Raw genomic sequence first — 19475 nt, 5'->3', positions numbered from 1 at the left:
TATTGGGGAGCTGCTGCTTTTCCCAGCCTGGACCCCTGGGCAGGACCTGCTCCCTCCAGGCCAGGTGAAGCAGCGGGAGCAGCGAGGGGGCAATGCCCGGGGGGGGGGGCTGCGGGACCCTCCTAAGGGGACCTGGAAAAAGGGGAGAGGATGTCCCGGGAGCAGTGGGATGTCAGGGAGGACCCCACAGACCTCCGAGGAGATGGAAGGAGGCGGCTTGTACAGGCAGAGCCGCCGGGGCTGCTTTGGGGAGGTGCAGAGCAGCGCACCCCCCCGCACCCCCCCCCTTGCCACGGCTGCCATCCCGCCGGGTGGGGGTGGGGGTGCGAGGGGGCAACCCCATCCCCAGGGGAAAGAGCTGTGCGAAGCATTTCCCACCCCCCCCCTCGTCCCTTTCCCCGCCGCGTACCGCCCCCCCCGGGGCCGGCCCGGCCCGCTCCAGCCCCTTCCCTTCTTCCCCTTCCCCTTCCGCCCCGCAGCGCTGCCTGCCGGGACGCGTAGTCCCGCGGCCCCGCACCGCTGCCGGCCCCCGCCAAGGTCCGCTCCCGCTCCGCGCTCCCCCCGCTCCCCGGCGCCGGCCCCGCTCCCCGCCCCGCTCCGCGCCCCGGCCCCGCTCCGCGCTCCCCAAACCCCCGCGTCCCGCTCCGCCTGTTGCTCCGCTCCCTCTCCCGGCTCTGCCTGTTGCTCCCGGCCCGGCTCCGCGCCCCGCTGCCCGCCCGGTCCCGCGGGGAGGTGGGGAGGGCAGGGGGGGGAGCGATCCGGCGAGGGGGGGGGTGCTCAGCTCCGGTAGGAGAAACCGGTATGAGCACGGTGTAGGGACGGGATGAGCCCCTCGGTAATCCCGCCGGGGCAGGCAGAGCCCGGCTGCCCGCACTCGGTTGCCTGTACCCGGCTGCCTGCACCCCGCTGCCCGTCCCCGGCATCCTGGAGCCCCGGGTTTGCTTTTTTGTCTTTCAAATGGACAATATGTCCCCGGGAGCCGGGGGTGGGAGATGCGGGGCTGGCAGAGCCCCCCACCGGCAAACAGCGCTGGGGGGGGCGGCTCCGGGAGCTGCGGGGTCCTGCGGGGTTTGGGGTCGTTGGAAGTATCCGTGGGTTTCCCAAGCGGGGAGGTGGGTGGTGGGGTGTCTCATGCCCGTGCCTCGCAGCACCGCTTTGAACCCGGGGTTTAAAGTCCACCCAGGAACACAACTCGGTGGCAGAGAAAGGGTTTGAGCCCTGCTCCCAATCCCTGGCCCACCGGTGTCCCCATCCGTGGGACAGAGGCATCACCCTTGTGGTTTGGGTACCTGGGTCCCTGTTTGGGGGCAAGTTGGGGTTCAGGATGGGTGTTGTGGGCGGGAGAGGAGGGGATGGTGTGGGCCGCGCCGGAGCACCCCGAGCACTCCTCCCTCCCAGCCTTTGCCTCGGCTCGGCCCCTGCGCCGCAGCAGCCTGGCTCCCCGGCTCTGCCCCGTGCCCTGCGCCAGCTGCCCGGGGCTGTCACCTCAACCCGCTCCCCGCAGGACCCCCTTTCTGCCCGGCGTTGTCCTCTGGCCCCCACGAAGCCCCAGCAAGCAATGGAGGGAGATCTCACCCTGCAGCTCCGCATCTTTGACCTCAACTGCTGGTGAGTCCAGAGTTTGCCAGGGCTGCGCAGGTGGGGACGGGGACATCCGCACCGGGAGAGGGGTCCCACCTTGGTGTCACATTCATGTCCCCTTCTTTTTGGGGTGCACCGCTCTCCCAGCCCCAAAGGGTTGTGAGGTGCTCGGCTGAGCAGTGCCCCATGTCCCCTCTGTGCCTTCTCCCCCAGAAAAGGGCCCCCCATTCGCACCCCAACCAGCTGCCTCAATTTTGCAGGCAGGAAAAGCTGTCCCCAAACAGCCTCCCTGCACATCCCTCTTGTCCCCATGTCCCCACATGGCCCTTTCCCCCTCCCATCTCCCCCAGTCTGCATCCTGCCCATACCAGTTCTGGGTCCTGGTGTGCCCCGACAGACCCTATCACCCTGTCCCCCCCAAGTTGTGACCGTCACCCCTATGCGGCAGGGCCATCCGCTACCTGAGCAAGCGGCGGCAGGAGCGCGTCCAGCTCATCGGGGACATGCTGCGCCGGGAGCGCTTTGACCTGGTGCTTCTCCAGGAGGTGAGGGCAGCCTGTGAGCTGAGTGTGTCCGTTCTCAGCCCATGAGCCGAGTACGCCTGTTCTCAGCCCATCCCGCTGTTCTCCAGGTGTGGAGCGAGCAGGACTACAGCGACCTGAAGGCGAAGCTGGGAGGTTGCTACCCCTTCTCCCATTATTTCCGCAGGTGAGAGGGGCCTGGCCAGCGCCCCCACCCCGGGGCTGTCCATGGGGCAGTGACAGGGCTGTGCCACATCCTCAGTGTTTGTCACATGGAGAGACTGGTGTGGGTGCTGCAGGTCATCTCTGTGACCGTGGGAGACTCCGCGCCTGGAGAGTGGGATGCTCATGGGAGCGTACTGGGACCCAGGCATCCGGGAAGCCCCCTTGGCTCAGGGCTGGGGGGAGGCAGAGTTGGGGGGAACCACGTTTCCTAACTGTGCTTTTCCCCTCCTGCAGCGGGGTGATCGGCAGCGGCCTCTGCGTCTTCTCCAGGTTCCCCATCCTGGACACCCTCCTCTACCAGTACTCGCTGAACGGGTACCCCTACATGGTGAGTGGGGCAAGGGGTACATGGCACGGCAGTGCCTGGCCCCATGGAGCCTGACCGGTCCCGACCTGCTCCCCTTCCCCTCCGGCAGCTCCAGCACGGGGACTGGTTCTGCGGCAAGTCCGTCGGCCTCGTCGTCATTAAGATCTCCGGGATTCTCTTCAATGTCTATGTCACCCATGTGAGCACCCTGGGGAAGGACCTGGCACTGGGGGGGTGATGATGGGGAGGAGAGGGACAAGTGGCCGTACCCCTCCTTCGCTGTCCCCTTGCTTTAATCATTGCTTTGCACCATTTCTCCTGGGACTATGCACTGATTTAATTAAATACTGCTCTGGAAAGGGGCTGGGGAGGGAACAGGGACCCATGACCTGGCTGTACAATGGGGTGAGCATCCCAGGTGAGGTGAGATGAAGACAGAGGGGCTGGCCAGACCCCAAAGGGACCATCTAGAGGGGCTGGGTGGGTTTGCAGGAAGCCTTGGAGCTGGGCGGGTGCCGGCATGGGGGTCACAGCCGCTTTACCCCCTGCCTCTCGCCAGCTGCATGCTGAGTACTGCCGGGAGAAGGACGCCTACCTGCCCCACCGCCTGGTGCAGGCCTGGGAGCTGGCGCAGTTCATCCGGTGAGCAGCCGTGGGGTGTCCCACGGGGTCCCCCCACCGCAGGTCTCTGGGGCGTGCACGGTCACCCCTGCCCCGGGGGCTTGCACTGTGCAGAGCTCCTAGTTGCACCAGTCCCAGTCAGGAGTAGGGCTGGGGAGCAACCGGGGAGGGTCCCAGTTACCCCAGTCCAGTGCGGGGCAGGGTGGGGAAGGGGGTTAGCCATCCCCATCCCCGCAGACACACCTCGAAGGCGGCTGACGTGGTGCTGCTGGGAGGGGACCTGAACATGCACCCCGAAGACGTGGGCATCCGGCTGCTGCGCGGCTGGACGGGGTTGCGGGATGCCTTTGCCGAGGCCACGCGCTTTGAGGTGAGCGGCAGGGGGTAAGCGGGGTCCCGGGGCACACCGAGAGCCCCCCCCCAACCGGGCGCTTGCTCTCAGGGCTGCGAGGACGGCTGCACCCTCATCCCCAACAACTGCTTCACCGTCAAGACAGAGCTGCTGCCCTTCCCGCTGGGTATCCGCATCGACTACATCCTCTACAAGGTAATGGGGGGGCCCTCAGCCACCGGCCGTGGGTGGCAGCGGGGGGAGGCACCCGCGTGACCCCCCCTCTCCCCTCTCCCAGGCCATCTCCAGCTTCACGGTGAAGTGTGAAGAGCTGAAGACCACCACAGGGACAGCCCCGGGCATGGACATCCCCTTCTCGGACCACGAAGCCGTGATGGCAACGCTGCACATCCAGAGGCAGGGACAGGCTGCGGGTGCCACCCTCGGCACAGCTGGTGAGGTGGGGGGGTGCTGCTGGGGTCCCCCGTGTGCAGGGGTGGGGAGGGACTGGTGGATGGACTGGTGGATGAAGATGGAGTTTTTGGGGATATTTCCCCTTGCTTAGGGCATCCCTTGGGGTCCTGCTTGTGGAGGGGTGTGGACAGGGCAGAGCAGTGGGGATGGGGAGAAAAAGGGGTACGGGGGGGGGTCCCACCTCACCCTGCTGAGCCACCCCTGTCCCCCCGCAGAGCCGATGCTGGCCGACGTGGTGACGGAGGCACGGACGGAGGTGGGCGTGGGGCTGCGGGCAGCGCAGCGGCAACGCTACTCCACGGGCAGGATGGCCGTGCTGGCCCTGCTGCTGCTGCTGCTGCAGGCAGCGGCCGCGCTGGGCGCGCTGGCAGGGCTGGCTGCCGGACAGCCCTTCCCCAAGCTCTCTTTCTCCCTGCTGGCCTTCCTCGCCATCGGCGTCCTCCTCCTCGCCACCGGCCTCCACCTCTTCCACACCATCGAGGTGAAGATGCTGCAAGGCACCGAGGAGCAGATGCGGATGGCGCTGCGGGCGCTGCAGGAGCGTCCCAGCGATGGCTGAGCTGGGGCCGTGGGTGTCCCACGATGTCCCCCCCGGATCCATCCTGGGCCTTTTCGGTCCCTTTTTCTAGTTGACTTCTAGTTTTAGGTGAGCAGCGCTGCGGCTGGCTCGGTAGCGCGGGTTCGACAGCCGCCTCTCTGGGTGGAATTAAGATTTTTGGGGCAGAGTCGTCATGTTGACCCCTGTGGGAACCATGACGGAGGCGGGTTTTAATTGCTGGGTTTTTTAATACACTCTTTCTACCTGGAGGGACCCACTGGTGTGGGTGGGAGGCTCAGCCTCCCCTTGCCTGGGGTGGCCTCAGGGGCTCCCAGTGAAAGCTGGTGACTGCTCCGGCAACCAGATTTAACTCATATAGAAAATAAAGATGGTATTTTAGCCCTTGGCACCAGGTCGGGGAGGCTTTATTCGAAGGGAGGGGGGGTTGCAGCAGGATAATAGGGCTGGTGCAAACAAAAGGCAGACGGGAGGGTTTGGGGAGGCACTGAAGGGAGCGGCAGGATGAGGGCTGAATGTGGGGGGGGACATCGCTAACGGAGGAGCCCGGGCCTGGGACCTTCCATGCCCAACATGGCTGGGGCTGCTGTAAGCACCATTTGGCCATCGAGGCAACCCTGCAACAGCCAGGGACCTGAGAAAGGTTGGAGAGGTCTGTGCAAAGGCCAGTTCAGCATTGCTAAGCAGGAGAAACCCCAAAGCGGCAAGGAGGACACGAACGCCAGCATCCCTTGTCCTCAGTGTCACACAGTGCCAGCCCTGGGCACAATCCCCTCGGGGAGCTGCGGGAAAAAAAAGCCCCTTCCCTGGGCCTGGGGTCTTGCAGGGGGGTTTCTGATCATAGGGATTCCTGCAGCGGCTGGGGAGAGCGTGGATGTGGCACCCAAAAGCAGTGATGCAGAGTGGCAGGATCAACCCAGTCTGTCTGGCACTGGCCCCACTGGTAGAGCTAGATGTCCCAGGCTGAGATGGATGTCCTGAGTTAGGATGGATGGCCCCGGTGGGATGGATGTCCCAGGCTAGGATGGACATCCTGGGCTGGATGTCCTGAGTTAGGATGGATGTCCCAGGCTAGGATGGATGTCCTGGGTTAGGATGGATGTCCCAGGGTGGCTTCCAGGGGCTGGTCCTGATGCTGCCCCTCCACATTTGGCATCTCCACTGTGAACTGCCTGTGGTGGCCGCAGTCTCATCCTCGCTGCCGGGAGCGAAGCCCTTTGGTGCCCAGGGCATGGGGCTGGCTGGGTGGTGATGGACCAACCTCTCCAGTAGCCGGTGGTACAGCTCAAGCATGAGGGGCTCTGCCAGACAAAACACTTTCGATGCCCCAGCCAAGCCTCGGGGAAGTGGCTCCTCGAAGGGGTGACGGCTGTGGGACCTCCTGTGCTGGATGAGACCCCGCTTCCCTGTGGGGCTTCTCCTGTAGCAAACCCCAGGCAGAGCCGCTGCAGCCCCCGTGTTTTGTAGCCTCCTGCAAATCTCATTTTCAAGCAAGCACAAGGCAAAGGCAATCCAGCCAAGCGCGGGGACGCCCCCTCTGCACCCCAAAAGCTGGGGTGCTCCTCGGTGTCTCCCCATACAGGCATCCACCAGCAGGTCTGGCCCCTCCACGGCAGGCTTTGGCAAAGCAGGGAGCTGGATTCGCCACGGCAGCTGCCTGTGCCTGTGGGCAGCTCAGGCATCACCACCTTCAGAGGCAGCTCAGGGTGATGCTCAGCCGGGGGACACACACCGCTTGTCCCCCCCAGGGAGGAGCCGGTGGGTCCCGGGGCCGCACGGATCAGGCCCGCAGCTCGCTGAGCCGCTTCTCCTCCTGGATGTGGATGAGGACGTTGCGCTTGTTCACCACGTCCAGCAGCTGCACCAGGATCTCCTGCTCGGCCACGCGCTCCTCGGGCGTCTTCAGGGATTCTGGGGGAGCAGGGGGCTGGAGCAGGGCTGGGTGGGCCACAGCCCCGGCCCCGCTCCCCCCGCCGTGCACAGGGACACCCCCCGGCACATGGCAGTGCTCACCCTCCCTGTTCATGTAGCACCGGAGCTTCTGGTCGAGCTGCCACTGCTGCTCCTCCAGCTTCAGCTCCTGCACCCTGCGGGGAGGGAGGGGGGGTGCTGGGTGCTGGGCTCAGGGGGGGGCTAGGGTGAGCTGAGCCCCCATGCTGACTGGGAGGCATCCCCCCCGAGCCTTACATAATCATGAGGTCTGACTCCTCGGACATCAGGCTGTTCTTCTTCTGGACCAGGTACAGCAGCTGGTTCATCCACTGCGTCTTCTGGTCGGCTGGGGTGCCTGCAGGGCAGGGGGGTTATGAGTGGGGCGCAGACCCCCCTGGTCACAGGGGTCACGGTGCTCCATCCGCCCTGGCCTTACCACCCTCATCCCGGAGTAACTTCTCCAGCTTGATGCCCTGCTGCTCCAGCTCCCGGAATGTCACCTCGATCTCCTCCAGCCGCCTCTGGATGGCCTGCGAGGGAAGGGCAGTGCTCGCCCGTGGGCCGGCACCTCCCGGCATGCAGCCACCACCAGTGGGATGGAGGGGACGGGGGATGGCGCTGGGCTGGGGACCCGGCTTTCCCCCGTGGGGCTACCTGGGCTTTGCAGAACCGCTTCATCTGGGCTTCCCTGGCCCGGCGGGTCAGTGTGCGCTTCCAGGTGGGGTATTTCTCCTCTTCGCCCAGGTCCAGGCACTGTGAAGGGATGGTGGCACAGGTCGGGGGGGTCAGTCCCCGCGCCGGGCACCTCCTGCCCCGGCAGCCCCGGCAGAGCCGGACCCAACACCTCTGTGAGAGGTGACACCGGCAAGAGCCCCGGCCACCGCCGCTCGGGGAACGCGCTCACCCAATCTGCCATGATGCCAAGGTCTGTGCCTTCCTCCTCCTCCTCCTTCTCCTCTTCCTCTTCCTCGCTGTCACTCTCCTCCAAAGCTGCCCCAAGGAAAGAGCCATTTTGGGCCGGTGCCTCATGAGCAAGATGTGGGGCACGGCAGGGTACTGGAGGGACCCAGAGTCCTGCTTGGCCAGAGACTCCAGGTTGTAGCCACCTACCTTCCTCCACAGCCATTTCCTCCTCCTTCTCCCAGGTGCCTTGTCCCTGCCACAGGGCAGGGAGGGCCTCGGGTGCTGCTTGGAGCCGCAGACGAGCCGGCTTCGGCGGCGGCTCGGGCTCTGCTTCACTGGTGAGGTTCAGCGTGGACAGCTTGAGCTTCTCTAGTGGTGTGAGGACGATCTTCCTCCTGCCCCCGCTCTCCTCACCCTCCTCTGCTGCCCCTTGGGGCTCCGCTCTGGGACCTTCCTCCTCCTTTGCATCCCCCCCGGGCTGTGCCGGCAGCTCCTGCTCCTCCATGTCACCAGCATCCTCCGCATCCTCTGCTGCCCCAGGCTCTCCCCCTGGCTGTGGGGGACCGGGTACCCCCTCCCTGGGGGACACGCACGGGCTCCCAGCATCCGAGGGCAGGCGGGCAGCAGCAGCATCCTAGGGCAGAGCCAGCAGCAGAGGGGCGATGCAGCGCGGGGCCGTGCCTGAGCATCCCCCCTCCACCTTCTGCCCTTCCTCCATCGTCTACGGGGATTTACGGTGACTTACCCCATCGGGCAGGGCCAGGGGCTCATCCTGGGGTAGGTCCATGCCAGGTGGATTGGGGTAGTGAAGCGAGCAGTAAAAGTGACCTGGGGGGGGGGGGCCCAAACCCATGTGACAACCCGCAAGGTGGAGAAGCCTTGCCCCCAGCATCCCCTCTCCCCAAAACCCGCCTCACCGTCCTCCTCGTTGAAGGCGTAGTCGCCCAGGCGCAGGGTGGCCCCGCACCGCCAACACTGGAAGCAGCCGCGATGGAAGAAGTGTCCCTCGGCACTGGCTCGCTCCAGGATGTAGACACGGCGGCCGCAGAAGTAGCAAGCGTCGCTGCTCTCCCCGCGGGCCGGCGGCTGCATGGGAAGAGAACGGGCTGGGGTGGCACCGAGGTGCTGGCACCCACCCTGTCCTGGGGCTTTGCTGGCGGCCCAGGGGGTTCGGGGAGGGGGGGAGGCTTTTCCCCTCTTGCAGAGGTGGGTCTGGGTGCTCGGGATGGGTTTGCTGGCACCAGCAAGGGAGCGGCAAGTCTTGGCTCTGGAAAACCAGTTGGGTCAGGAAACAGGCAGGGAGGAGCCGGGAGCCTGTGGGCGTTCGCTTGCACAGCCCCGGTCCCAGCCCTTGGCTCGGCCCCACCAGCCGCCGGTGCCCCTCAAGCACCCACCCACCCACAGCTGGACTCCCTCACCCCGGGGTGACACGAGGACCGACCTGCCCTGGGTCCGTCGGGGCAGTTTGTGGCGGCTCGTGGGCACTGTCCAGAATGTCTCCATCCAGCCCTGTGTCCAGCTGCGAGCAACCCAAGGGGAGGGTCAGCCCCCCACTCTCCCCCCGGGGTCGGCTGCACCCTGGCAGAGCATCCCTCGAGACACTCAGGGTAGACCCACCTCGGCGTCCCTGCGGCTCCTCTTGGCCTCGGCATCCTTCTGGGTACCGTCCTGCAAATGCAAAGGGGGTGGCTAGGATGGGGAGGGGGGGCATGGTTTTGGGGTGGCACGAGGGTCTGGGTGGGCGTCCCTCACCTGGGCACGCTTGTGTGTCAGGTTCCAGCTCTTCTGCAGCTTGCTGAGGAAGAGGATGGCCCCTCGTGTGCCGCGGGGAGACAGTGGCTTCTTGCTGACCTCCTCCACCTCTGCACAGAGGGGACACGGCCATGCTGGTGGGACCCACCCTACAAAGGGAGGGGCACCCACCCAGCCCCTATGGGGCTCAGGATGGGATAAACGCCCCTCACCAAATCCCGTACCTGGAGAGGTCTTGAAAGCTTCATAAAACTGGCTGAGGTAGGTGATGAGCCCCAGGCGGTCGGGCTCTGCCATGGTGGCCATCTCGGCACTGGAGAGGACGGGCTGGATGCCCAGCTCCTGCTCTGCCACATCCAGCATCACCTGGTGGGTCTGGATGGGATCCTGGGCGTCCATGGAGTCAAAGTCCCTGCAGGGAGACACGGGTGCCGTCAGGGTGGGCTCCGCAGGGTGGGTTGTCCCAGGGGGGGTCCTGGGCACTCACACCAGGTCGGGGCGGAACCGATGGATGAGGGCGCAGAGGGCCAAGCCGCTGGTCCAGGAGGTGGTGAAGTCGGTCACTGCCACGCCGTGGTACCCGGCCGTGCTGGCCTGGCACCAGCTCAGCAGTTCTTCATAGGCATCTCCAGAGACCGCTGGGAAGGCAGCACACATGTCCCCATCCCAAAGAGGCAGGGACACCCCCCAGCCAGCTCCCTCCCCAGCATCAGTGTTTTAGTGGGGAAGGGGTCCCATGGGAATGATGTGAGACCCCCCCCCATGCAACCACCCCCTGCAAGGCTCAACAAATGGGTTGATAAAGCATCCATCAATATTTCATAGCTTAGCATCAGTGCGGGCCAGAATGAGGGGGACAACCCCCCCCTCAAAGGCAGCTGGGGTCTGTGTCCCCATGGGGCCATGGGCAGAGGGAACGGAAACCAGTGGTGCCACTGGGATGGAAACACAGCCGCTGCTGGGAGGAGCACGGCAGCCAGCTGGACACCAGCCAGGGCTCGAGAAAAGAAGGATGGGGATGAAAATCAGGGCAGGAGCTGCTCTGGCATGGGCTGCCAGGAGGAACGGGGGGTTCTGGCGCCAGGGGGGCCGGGGCAGGACTGGCTTCTCCTACCGGTGCTGAGCCGGTTGTCACTCTTCCTCTTGTGGTCCACCTCCACCGTGCCCATGAGGTAGAGGTCCCGGACCTGCCGATGGGGACATGCCGGTGGCAGGTCACCCCCTGCACAGAGCCAGCAGCACCATGCAGGGAGCTTGCCCCAGCAAGGGAGACACGTGGACCCCCCCGCACACCTCCCCAGAACCACCTGCATCCACAACGGGCAACGTATTAAATGCCCTGGGGACCAACAGCTTCAGCTTCACACCCTTTGGGGACAGGGGACCGTGCAAACTGGTGTCACCCTGACCGCTGGGGAGGCTGGGCTGGATGGCTGCCCCATGGCAGGACCTGGCCGGGTACCTGGCTGGCTTTGATGGCCTGCAGGTTGATGTTGGGGTAGCGCGTGGCTGGATCGATGCTGTACTGGCTGATATTCTTGTTGGTGTTGTCCGGGGAGGTCTGCGAGAGGTGCTGGTAGATGCTCTCCCTGGGTACAAGGGACAGGGCTGGGCTCAGTGCCACCATCCTCACCCATTCTGAAACCAGCCCAGCGGGACGGGGACACTCACCTCTCGGCCAGCACCTCCAGCGGAGGCGTCCCGGCCGCCCACCGCCGCACCATCCACGCCGCGTCGAAGGCGGCGAGGAAGCCCCTGGCCACGCCGGTGCCCAGCGGCCAGAAGGGCTGCAAAGGCAAAGGCAGAGAGAGATGGAGCTGGAGCCGCACGGCCGGTCGGGGCGGCTGGGAGGAGGCTGGGAGCTGCCGGGCTTGGCCAGGGATGAAAGTGGGGAGCGGCGGCAGGACGCGCAGGGAGAGGATGGGTGGCTGTCTCCTCCCCGGCTGGTATGGCTGCGTCTGGGGAGGAGCTGGGCTGCTCCTCTGCCTTGAAACCACCCCAGATCTCCAGTGGGGCTGGGGAAGGGGATAACCCCACCAAAGCATCCTGCTACTGGGACTTGGGGAGCCTGCTCCCGGGGATGGGGTGCACCGGGAAGCTGGGGCGAGCAGCGCTTTGGGAGGGGGAACGTATTGCAACCAACGCATCTTGCAGGGAGAGGGGAAACTGAGGCACATAGTGGTGCTGCAAGGGGGACCCTCACCTCCACCAGGCAGTCGCCCACCAGCCCGAGGAGCAGACGGGCCCCGTTGTGCTCCCGCACCAGCGCCGCGTTCTCTGAACGTGTCATGCAGGTGAAGTCAAACATGTCGACATCCGGCAGGTCCCGGTGGTTGAGGGCAAACTCCAGTTCGGGCAGGCGGTAGTTGGTGGAGAAGTTGGCAGCTTCTTTGGCATAGCTGAGGAGGGCGTCCCGGTTCACGTTCTCCGGGGACAGGAGGCTCTCGATGTCTGCTTTGTCCTGTGGGGATGGGGTGAAGCTGGTTGGGATGCGGGAGGAAGCGTTTGCCCCCCAGCCTGGGTGCAGCCAGCTCTGGGGTGAGGCTGTGCCACTGGGCTTGGGGCTGTGAGCCCCCCAAAAGGATTTTTCCCCCGGCACAGGCAACGGCTGCTGAAGCCCCCACCATCCTGGGGGTGCACGGTCAAACCAGCACCTATGATTTGCATCCCACCGTCCAGGCTTTCAGCCACCCATTGCTATGGGATCCCGGGGCCAGATCCTGCCCTCCTCACCTGGAGGATGACCCCCTTCTTGAGCAGGCTCTGCTTCTTGGCCGTCATGACAAAATAGTGAGTGTCGTCCTTGTAGTAGACGATGTTTTCCAGGTCGATGCCTGGTGATGGGGAAGGAGCTGAGCTGAGCCCCAGGGCAAAGCCAGGGCCACGGGGAGCCCCTGCACTGGGTTCAGCCACCAAATGTCCCCTGCAATGGGGTACCATGTGGGGACATACATCCCATCACAGAGGGGACATCCTGGGGCTGACCCTCCAGCTGCACCAAGAGGGGAGAGGGACCCCCAGCACCCCCCATGCCGGGGCCAGGACCACCGACCCGTTTTGTTGTAGAGGTTTTGGAAGAACTTCTGATTGTAGATTCGAGCCACGCCGCTGATCTCGGCCACCTCCACCTCAGCCCGGCTGTGGCGGTTGATGAAGTTGGTGGTGATGCCGATGGCCAGCTTCCCCCGCGTCTCCTTCCGCTTGAATCCTGCGGGATGGGAGAGGTGTGAGCCCCCACCCAGCCCCCCATACCAATCCCGGGGGTGCAGGGACCCACTGCTGTCACCTTCGGGGACAAATTTGCCGCCACCAGCCGAGATGAGGACGTCGAACTCGTAGTGGCTGAGGGGAGAGGAGCCGGGCTGCAGCACAGCACGCCAGCCGCCTGCGGGGAGAGGGACGGTCACGAGCATGCTGGGTCTCAGCTGGGACCTGCTCCGGGGAGGGGGAGAGGCTTGCATCTCATCCCCCCACCCCCAGAAAGGCATGCCCCAGGCTAGCAGAGGGACTGAGGGGCTCAGAGCGGCCACCTGCAGCCCCGTCCTTGTCCCCAGGGATGCCACCCCCCCCCCGCAGTGATACCTTACCCTGTCCGCCCACCTTGCCCGCGGGGGGGACAAGGCCCTTGAACTGCACGTTGATGTGCACCTCCACCCCCAGGAGCAGAGCCACCTTCAGCAGGATCAGCTGGAGCTGCCGGATACCTGGGAGAGGGGACACTCAGGGCTGCACCCCCCCATCCCTGGGCTCCCCACAGTGAGGGGACCCCCCTGGGGGTGCAGAACTTAGTCCCCCCCCAAAAAACTCACTGATGTGGTCCAGCGTGCCGGTGCAGAAGCGCCCATAAAACTTCTTGGCACCCAGCGCCCGCAGGTCGTGGATGGTGAAGGGCCAGAGGTGCAGGACGTTGTTGCGGGAGAAGGAGTCCCGCTTCTCCAGCAGCACCACGCGGGCACCCAGCAGCGCCAGTTCGATGGCCACCCGCAGCCCGCAGGGGCCGGCCCCCACCACCAGGCACTGCGAAGGGGATGGGTAGTGTGAAGGGGACGGGGACCCCCCCAAAATGGGGGTTTGGTAAACCCCCAGGGAGCTCAGCGCTGCCACAAGCAGCATCTCTTTCTTTCTCCGGGTCAGGATCTGGCCCTCCCCACTATTTCCTTTTTCTCCCGGGCTGCAAGTACTGCTTCTCCCTGCAAAGTGGGGGGCCTTCTGGGGTGCCCCCCCCAGCCTCCTCGCCTGCCTGAACCTTGCCTTTGCATGTGGCAATGGCAGCAATTAAAGCGCTCGGTGAGATAAGGCGTGCACGTCTCCTGCCTGCTGCGGCCCGGGAACGGGGAGATTTCACCAGCAACAGGCTCAAAACCAGGACTCGGGTTTGATCTCCTGCCAGCCCCTGTGCAGGGCTGGGAGGACGATGGAGCACCAGCAGTGGGGACAAAACCTCTGGGACAAGGGGACAGAAATAGGGTCCCCAAGCCCCAGGGGGATATCCTACCCCGACATGCTCCTGTCCCCCAGAAAGGGCTCGGCAGGTCCTTCTGCCCCTTTGCAGCCCCCATGGGATGTTCCCAGCAAGGAGCAGCCAGGAGGAGGAAGGACGCCGCTGGCTGGGTGGCACCGAGGTGGCATCACGCCATGGGGAGGGGAGTGGCGCTAATTAACATCCTGTCCCATTAAACTCTGTCATCCTCCTGCCCAGCACATTCCACATCCTCCTGGGGTGGGGGCCAGGGTGCCCCAAGGGATGCTCTCACCCCGGGGACAAGGATGCAGGGCACGGAGGGACCCAAACCCCGCGCTCCATGTCCCCGGTACCTTGGTGCTGGCACAGGCTGTGCCCTGGTCGTAGTCCTTGTGCCCGGCTTTCTTATCCAGCTTGCTCCACAGGGCCTTGGCACTCCAGTAGTTGAGGGCAGCCTTGAGGCCATGGTAGAGCTGCAGCCCGCTGCCCTGCAGCCCCAGCTGCTGGCACAGCTCCCCGAAGCAGCCCAGCACCTCCCGGCACTCTCCGGCACGCAGGAATCTCTCGAAGATGGCATGGGCCGGGTTGCCCGGCTCATCGGCCGGCACACTCATCCCGCTTCACCCAGCAGCCTGGTGAGGGACGGCAGAGATATGTGTGGCGGAGGGACTCTCCAGGACCCCCACCCTCAAACCCACCCAATACCAGACCTGGTGTCTCGGCACGAGGTTTCCCAGCCGGGGGTGCCGTTGGGTGATGGTGCTACCAAAATCGGGGTCCTTTGCAGCAGCGGCTGGCGGAGCCTCCCCCGGGCGCTGCACCCAGCGAGCCACGGTGTCACCCTGCTGCGGTGACGTCAGGGGAGGGGACGGAGAGGGCTGCAGTGGCAGCAAGCGGCTTCCTCCATACAGTCTGTACCTGCAGCAGCCGAGAGCAGAGCAAAGTGTTTTGGAGCAAAGATGCCACTTCCCTCCTCTTCACCCTCAGCCTCGCTGGGGGAGGGATGAGGAGAGGCGTCCCAGCCGCAGGGACAAACCACAGTTCCCCCAAAAACCAGCAAGACCCAGCCCTGGGGCAGGAGAGATCAGGATTGGACCCATCCCACCAGCCTGGCTTTTGCAACAGGAGTGGGGCGACTTTCCCCCCCCCACCTCCGCCTCTGCCACCCCCGGAGTGGGGCGGAAGCAGATTAGCACAGAGGAAACACTGGTGGGGAAATGAGAGAAAAGCTAAACCACCGTACGAACGGCCCCGTCATACCAGGGAACCCGTGGGCGGAGGGGTGCAGCACATTCCCCTGTAGGGACCCCAACCCCCCCTACCCCTGGCATCTCCCAGGGGACCAGCACTCCTTGCATCCGCCTCCCACTCCTGGCACCGTCCCCCCAGCCCCGTCCCATGCCACCCTCTGTCTTGCCAGCCTGAGCACTAAGCACAAAGCTTTGCCCTTTCCAGCCGTTGTCGCCAAGCCCCGGGGGCTGGAAAACCCTCCCCCAGCCTGGCAAAGCAGCTGGCGGAGACGGGCACTGCCAAGGAGGAACCGGTGAAAAGGCTCGGTAAACTGGAGCGCTCCACCTTTGAACCATCGCTCTTTGCCCTCTCGCTGCTTGGCGTTACCGGTGGGCACACGGCAGCACCCCGAAGCCCCCAGCAGGATGCCAGAGGGGGAAGGACACCAAGTCCGAGCCAAGCTGCCCTCAATTGGGCAGGGGAAAGGAGGAGTTTATGTTTTGGGCTCGAAAGCCCAAATTCTAGCTGGGTTTCAAGTTCAGTCTCGCTCCAGCAGCTTCCAGACACCCGCGTGTGCTTTGCAAGGCCAGCTGGAGCCACAGAGGATGCAAAGCACTTCTGCAGGTCACCTTCCCTCCCCAGCATCACAGCCAGGAAATCCCGGCATTTTAACCTTTTCCTTCCTAGGCAGACCCGAGGATAAAGCATCCAGCTGGGCTGGGAGCAGGAGCTGGCACCCACCAGTCCCCACAGTAACAGCATGGGGACAGAAGACACGACCACTGCATTTGTGGCGGGGCTGTGAGACGTGGGGACAGATTTCTGCTCTTCCCCTGAGCGCTGCCATTCCTCTGGCACTGCCAGCGGGACAGAATGAGGAGCCTGGGGAAACTGAGGCAGTGCTGCAAACCTCACCGGAGAGTGCGGGCATGCTGTCCCACCGGCCACCCACCCTCCTCCCATGGGAGGCTGCCCAGGCAGCCGTGCTGGCTGGCCGGGCTCCAGTGCCCTGTGCTGCCTGGGCACAGTGGGTTTTCCCCCGGGGAGCTCACATTTCTGCACTGGCACCTGCCAAAGCCACCGCACAGCAGCCCCAGGGCGATGGGGCAAAGGCAGCTGCCCGGGCTGGGAGCACCCACTCCAGCATCACCAGCCCCTGGCTCCAAATAAAAACCATCTCAAGGCCTCAATTCCCACTGGACACGATGCCGGGGGGAACATGCTGCCTGGGAAAGCTTTCCAGTCCCAGCGCTTTGGCAGGGAGGCTCGGAGGAGGCAGAACAACAAGCCTTGTGTTACACCAAGTTTCCTACGGAAACGATGCTCGTGCCGGCACGTTGCGTCCCATTTGGCACTCTCAAATCCCCCCCCCAACAATTGCAAGCAAGGACAGAAACCCCCATGGATACTCAGTTCCTGCAGGTTTGATGAAAATAAACAGCTTTCAGCCCACAAAGGCCAGTGCCAGTGAAGGAGGGCACAGGGCTGAACCAGAGAGCCTCTGGCTCTGCTCTTCCCATGAACACCTTTTGCATTTCTTCCCTTAAAACTGCTCCTGCACGGAAGAGGTGGGGGGGGTTGGAGCCAGCCCTGACTCAGCTCATAATGTCTCTGGTTGGGGTGGCTGCGGACATGCCTACGGGAACATCGCCCAGGACCGGCACATGTGGAGCATCCCTGGAGCCCGGACAGCCTATCCCGCTTTGCAAGTCGGGGTCTCCCCCCTGCCCTTGCACGGAGAGAAGAAGCCCATTGGGAAATGGTGGGGGGAGCTGGCCCAGGGGTGCTGGGCCGCTGGCGAGCTCACGTGTCTCCCAGGCACGTGGAAATGGGGTGGGAAAGGACACGGCTCCATACGGAGCTAATGAAAGCCGGGAGGATTTCCAGCAGCTGCAGATCCCCTTCCAGCTGAGCCTCTCGCCTCGGCCGTTGCGCCAGCTCCCAGCACGGACCAGGCTGCTCCGGGTTTGGGATCCAACCTGGAGGCCGCTGGGCCAGGCTGCTGAGCTGGGCTGGACCCCAGGAAAGTCCTTCCAGCAACCTTGGGGATGGCCCCAAGGCCGGTGGGCAGGGTGGAGGGTTTCTTATGGCTGTCCAACAGCTTGGCCAAAGATCCTGCTTTTTTTACTGCTGCCTGAGCTGGGCCGGTGCTGGGAAGGGGCAAAGGCAGCGGGTGCTGCTCTTGCCGGCGTTATTGTGCTCAGGAGAAACATCCCAGGCGTGGGACCGGGCAGGGAGATCGCCTTGGCCGACCCTATGGAAACCTGCCCTAATTTGGCTGGGTTTTAATCCTTGGAGGGAGGGGAAGAATCCCTGTCGGCTCCTCTGGTTTGAGCCAGGGATGTGGGTGCATGGGCACGTCCCGGCTGAGCCCCCCCCTTAGCAAGCCCCCAGCGTGGAGCTGTGGGGAGAAGGGCTAAGGAGAGGGGACAAACCTGCCACCAGCACTAGCGAGGGCAGAGGCTGGCAGCTGCAGGGACAGTGTTGCGGTGGAGGGGGTTCCCTTTCAAGGGTGCATAAATCCCCCCTGGAAAGCACATGCCAAAATCCCCCCTCCGAGGTGCAGGACCCAGCCTCAGCTCCTGCAGCTGCTGACAGCAGAAGTGGGCACATCTCCGGGGCATTTTGGTGTTGCCCTTTGCAGGGGGTCCACAAGCCACAGCTTGGCCCAGGGAGCCCTTTGGCAGAGGCAACATTTGGGGTTGGGGGGAGCAAACCTGCTCCCCCTATTTTGGCTGCTCAGCTTTGCCCCCTCTGCCCAGCACCAGCCCCACGGAGGGAGCTGCCTCTTGCAGCCTGATTTTGGTGCAAGGGGAAACTCTGCTCACAGCCAGGCTTTGCATCCCGCATCCTTTTCCTCCTCTCCCACTTCTTCTTCGCTCCCACCTACAGTCATCCCCGCAGGGTCAGCAGGAGACGTGTCTTGGGGTACGGTGGTGAACACCAGGTTTGGTTACCCAAATGTACCGGGGCCTTCATCCACTCCAGGCACAGAGGCTGGGGAACGTGTGCCCCTGACTTCAGCCCTGGGATGGGGTACAGCCCTGAAACCCCAGCTGGGGCTCACTCCTGGGGGGCCATGGAGCATCCCTCCCCCTGCACCGGGTGGAGAGGTTGGAATGGGGGAAAGGCGCTTAGCAAAGCTCTCTCTTCCCACCCCATCCCACTTGGAACTGGGAGCACTGGTGGTGCTAGGAACCGAGTCGAGGAGGAGGAGCAGGGTCTGCTCTCTTTTCCCTTTGTCCTGGAGGGAGCAGAGCCCAGGGGCTGGAGGGGAAAAGCAGCGAGGACAGGGTGGGGGCACCCCGCTGCCCCCCAGGAGAGGCTTCGGGGAGGGGGCAGCCGGAGACAAAGCGCTATCCCGCCTCCGAGCATCCCCGCTCGGCATCCCGGGGACACGCAGGACACGGGCACGGCGGGGTTGAGCGTCCCTCCCCAGCACCCCAAAATCACCCCTCGGTTTTGGCAACTCCTCCCCCCCCGCCCCAATCCCCAGCTTGTGCGGCAGGGCGGGGCCCGGAGCGATGCTCTCCGCGGGCGGAGGGGACCGGCCGGCGGGATGCTGCCCGTGTGTCCCCCCCGGCTCCTTCCCCGCATCCGAGCGGAGGGACACGGGGGGTGGGGGAGGCAGCAGAGCCCTGACACCCCCCCCCCACCACCACCACCCCCATCCCCAGGGATGCTCTGCCCATCCCCACCCCCCAACTCACCTCCAGAGCCTCTCGGAGGGGGAAACTGAGGCACAGCCCCGGGGGTGGGGAGGGGCTCACGGCTGCTCGCAGCCGGGTGAGGACGAGCAGGAAACGGGCTCCGGCTTCGCAAGCAGCTGCCGGCTGGTCCGGCCTTCCCCTCCCCTCCCCTCTCCTCCTCTCTTCTCCCCTCCCCTCCCTTCCCCCACGGCCGGGGGGACCCAGGCGTCCCAGCTGCTGGAAGGCGGTACTGGGAGCAGCCCAGCTCCTGCCCGGGGAGGGGGGCAGCCCCCGGGAAGCTCCCGGCTTTGTGCTGCTGCGAATGTTGCCGCAATTGGGTTTTTCTGTAGTGCTGGAGGCTGAACTCGTCGTCGTGCCCCCCCACCCGCGAGTGGCAGCCCTGCCCTACGCCGCGGGACGGGGGGGATGCGCAGCGCAACGCCGGCTGGTTTTTTTTTTAATTTTGGGGTGAGAAACTGCTCTTTTTGCAAAGCAAAAGAAAAGATACGGGTGATGAAACTAAACCGCTTCGCTTTCCGCCCCGGCTCTGGCCACCGCACCGTACTTCCCCCCGCAGCCAGAAATAGAGGCCAGGAGGGAGCTGCGGGCGGAGGGGGGGGACCCGCTCAGTGCCAGACCCGGACCCCAACCTGTGTCCCAGACCACCACGACCCTCGTGGAAACTTTTGGGGTGATGTTTCCACCTGGGTCCCCCAGGTGAGAATGGTCCCAGTGGAGTGACGGTACCTTGGGGCAGAGGATGGAGCCGCTGGGGTCACCGAAGATCGCTCCTGGCCAGGTGCTTTTTGGGGTTTTTCTGGCCGCGGTGTCCTCGGGGTGCTGCGGGCCGCTTGCCACGGGCCGGGGCGGGCGTCATGGCGAAGGGGCTCG

General features: G+C 64.8%; 2 protein-coding genes across 3 annotated transcripts; one reads left to right on the top strand and one right to left on the bottom strand.

Annotated features, from left to right (window-relative positions):
* The first annotated feature begins 473 nt into the window (after positions 1-473).
* Positions 474-4694, top strand: SMPD2 (sphingomyelin phosphodiesterase 2). The gene is made up of 11 exons (XM_075054946.1): positions 474-537; positions 1505-1608; positions 2030-2126; positions 2213-2289; positions 2562-2655; positions 2744-2833; positions 3194-3276; positions 3493-3625; positions 3698-3802; positions 3885-4041; positions 4276-4694. The coding sequence occupies exons 2-11, from the start codon at positions 1559-1561 to the stop codon at positions 4617-4619; spliced, it is 1230 nt and encodes a 409-aa protein (XP_074911047.1). The 5' UTR covers positions 474-537; positions 1505-1558; the 3' UTR covers positions 4620-4694.
* A 289-nt stretch (positions 4695-4983) lies between these two features.
* On the bottom strand, positions 4984-18772 carry MICAL1 (microtubule associated monooxygenase, calponin and LIM domain containing 1). 2 transcript variants are annotated; one of them, XM_075054944.1, is made up of 26 exons: positions 18606-18772; positions 14376-14583; positions 14019-14297; positions 13013-13220; positions 12791-12907; positions 12490-12588; positions 12256-12411; positions 11937-12037; positions 11407-11664; positions 10875-10990; positions 10666-10792; positions 10318-10390; positions 9691-9841; positions 9428-9615; positions 9204-9313; positions 9069-9119; positions 8893-8970; positions 8369-8537; positions 8197-8279; positions 7659-8085; positions 7453-7538; positions 7203-7301; positions 6985-7078; positions 6804-6903; positions 6630-6703; positions 4984-6527 (listed from the first exon to the last, which is right to left on the bottom strand). In XM_075054944.1, exons 3-26 carry the CDS (start codon positions 14277-14279, stop codon positions 6397-6399), a joined length of 3357 nt encoding a protein of 1118 aa, XP_074911045.1. In that variant the 5' UTR covers positions 14280-14297; positions 14376-14583; positions 18606-18772; the 3' UTR covers positions 4984-6396. The 2 variants fall into 2 exon arrangements, with proteins under 2 accessions (XP_074911045.1, XP_074911046.1); XM_075054945.1 differs by lacking the exon at positions 8893-8970.
* Between the last annotated feature and the right edge of the window lie 703 nt (positions 18773-19475).

The sequence above is a fragment of the Buteo buteo genome, chromosome 23 (genome assembly GCF_964188355.1).
Source record: "Buteo buteo chromosome 23, bButBut1.hap1.1, whole genome shotgun sequence".
NCBI lineage: Eukaryota > Metazoa > Chordata > Aves > Accipitriformes > Accipitridae > Buteo > Buteo buteo.
The sequence above is the reverse complement of the archived record's forward strand: the minus strand, read 5'-3'. Positions and strand labels throughout refer to the sequence as shown.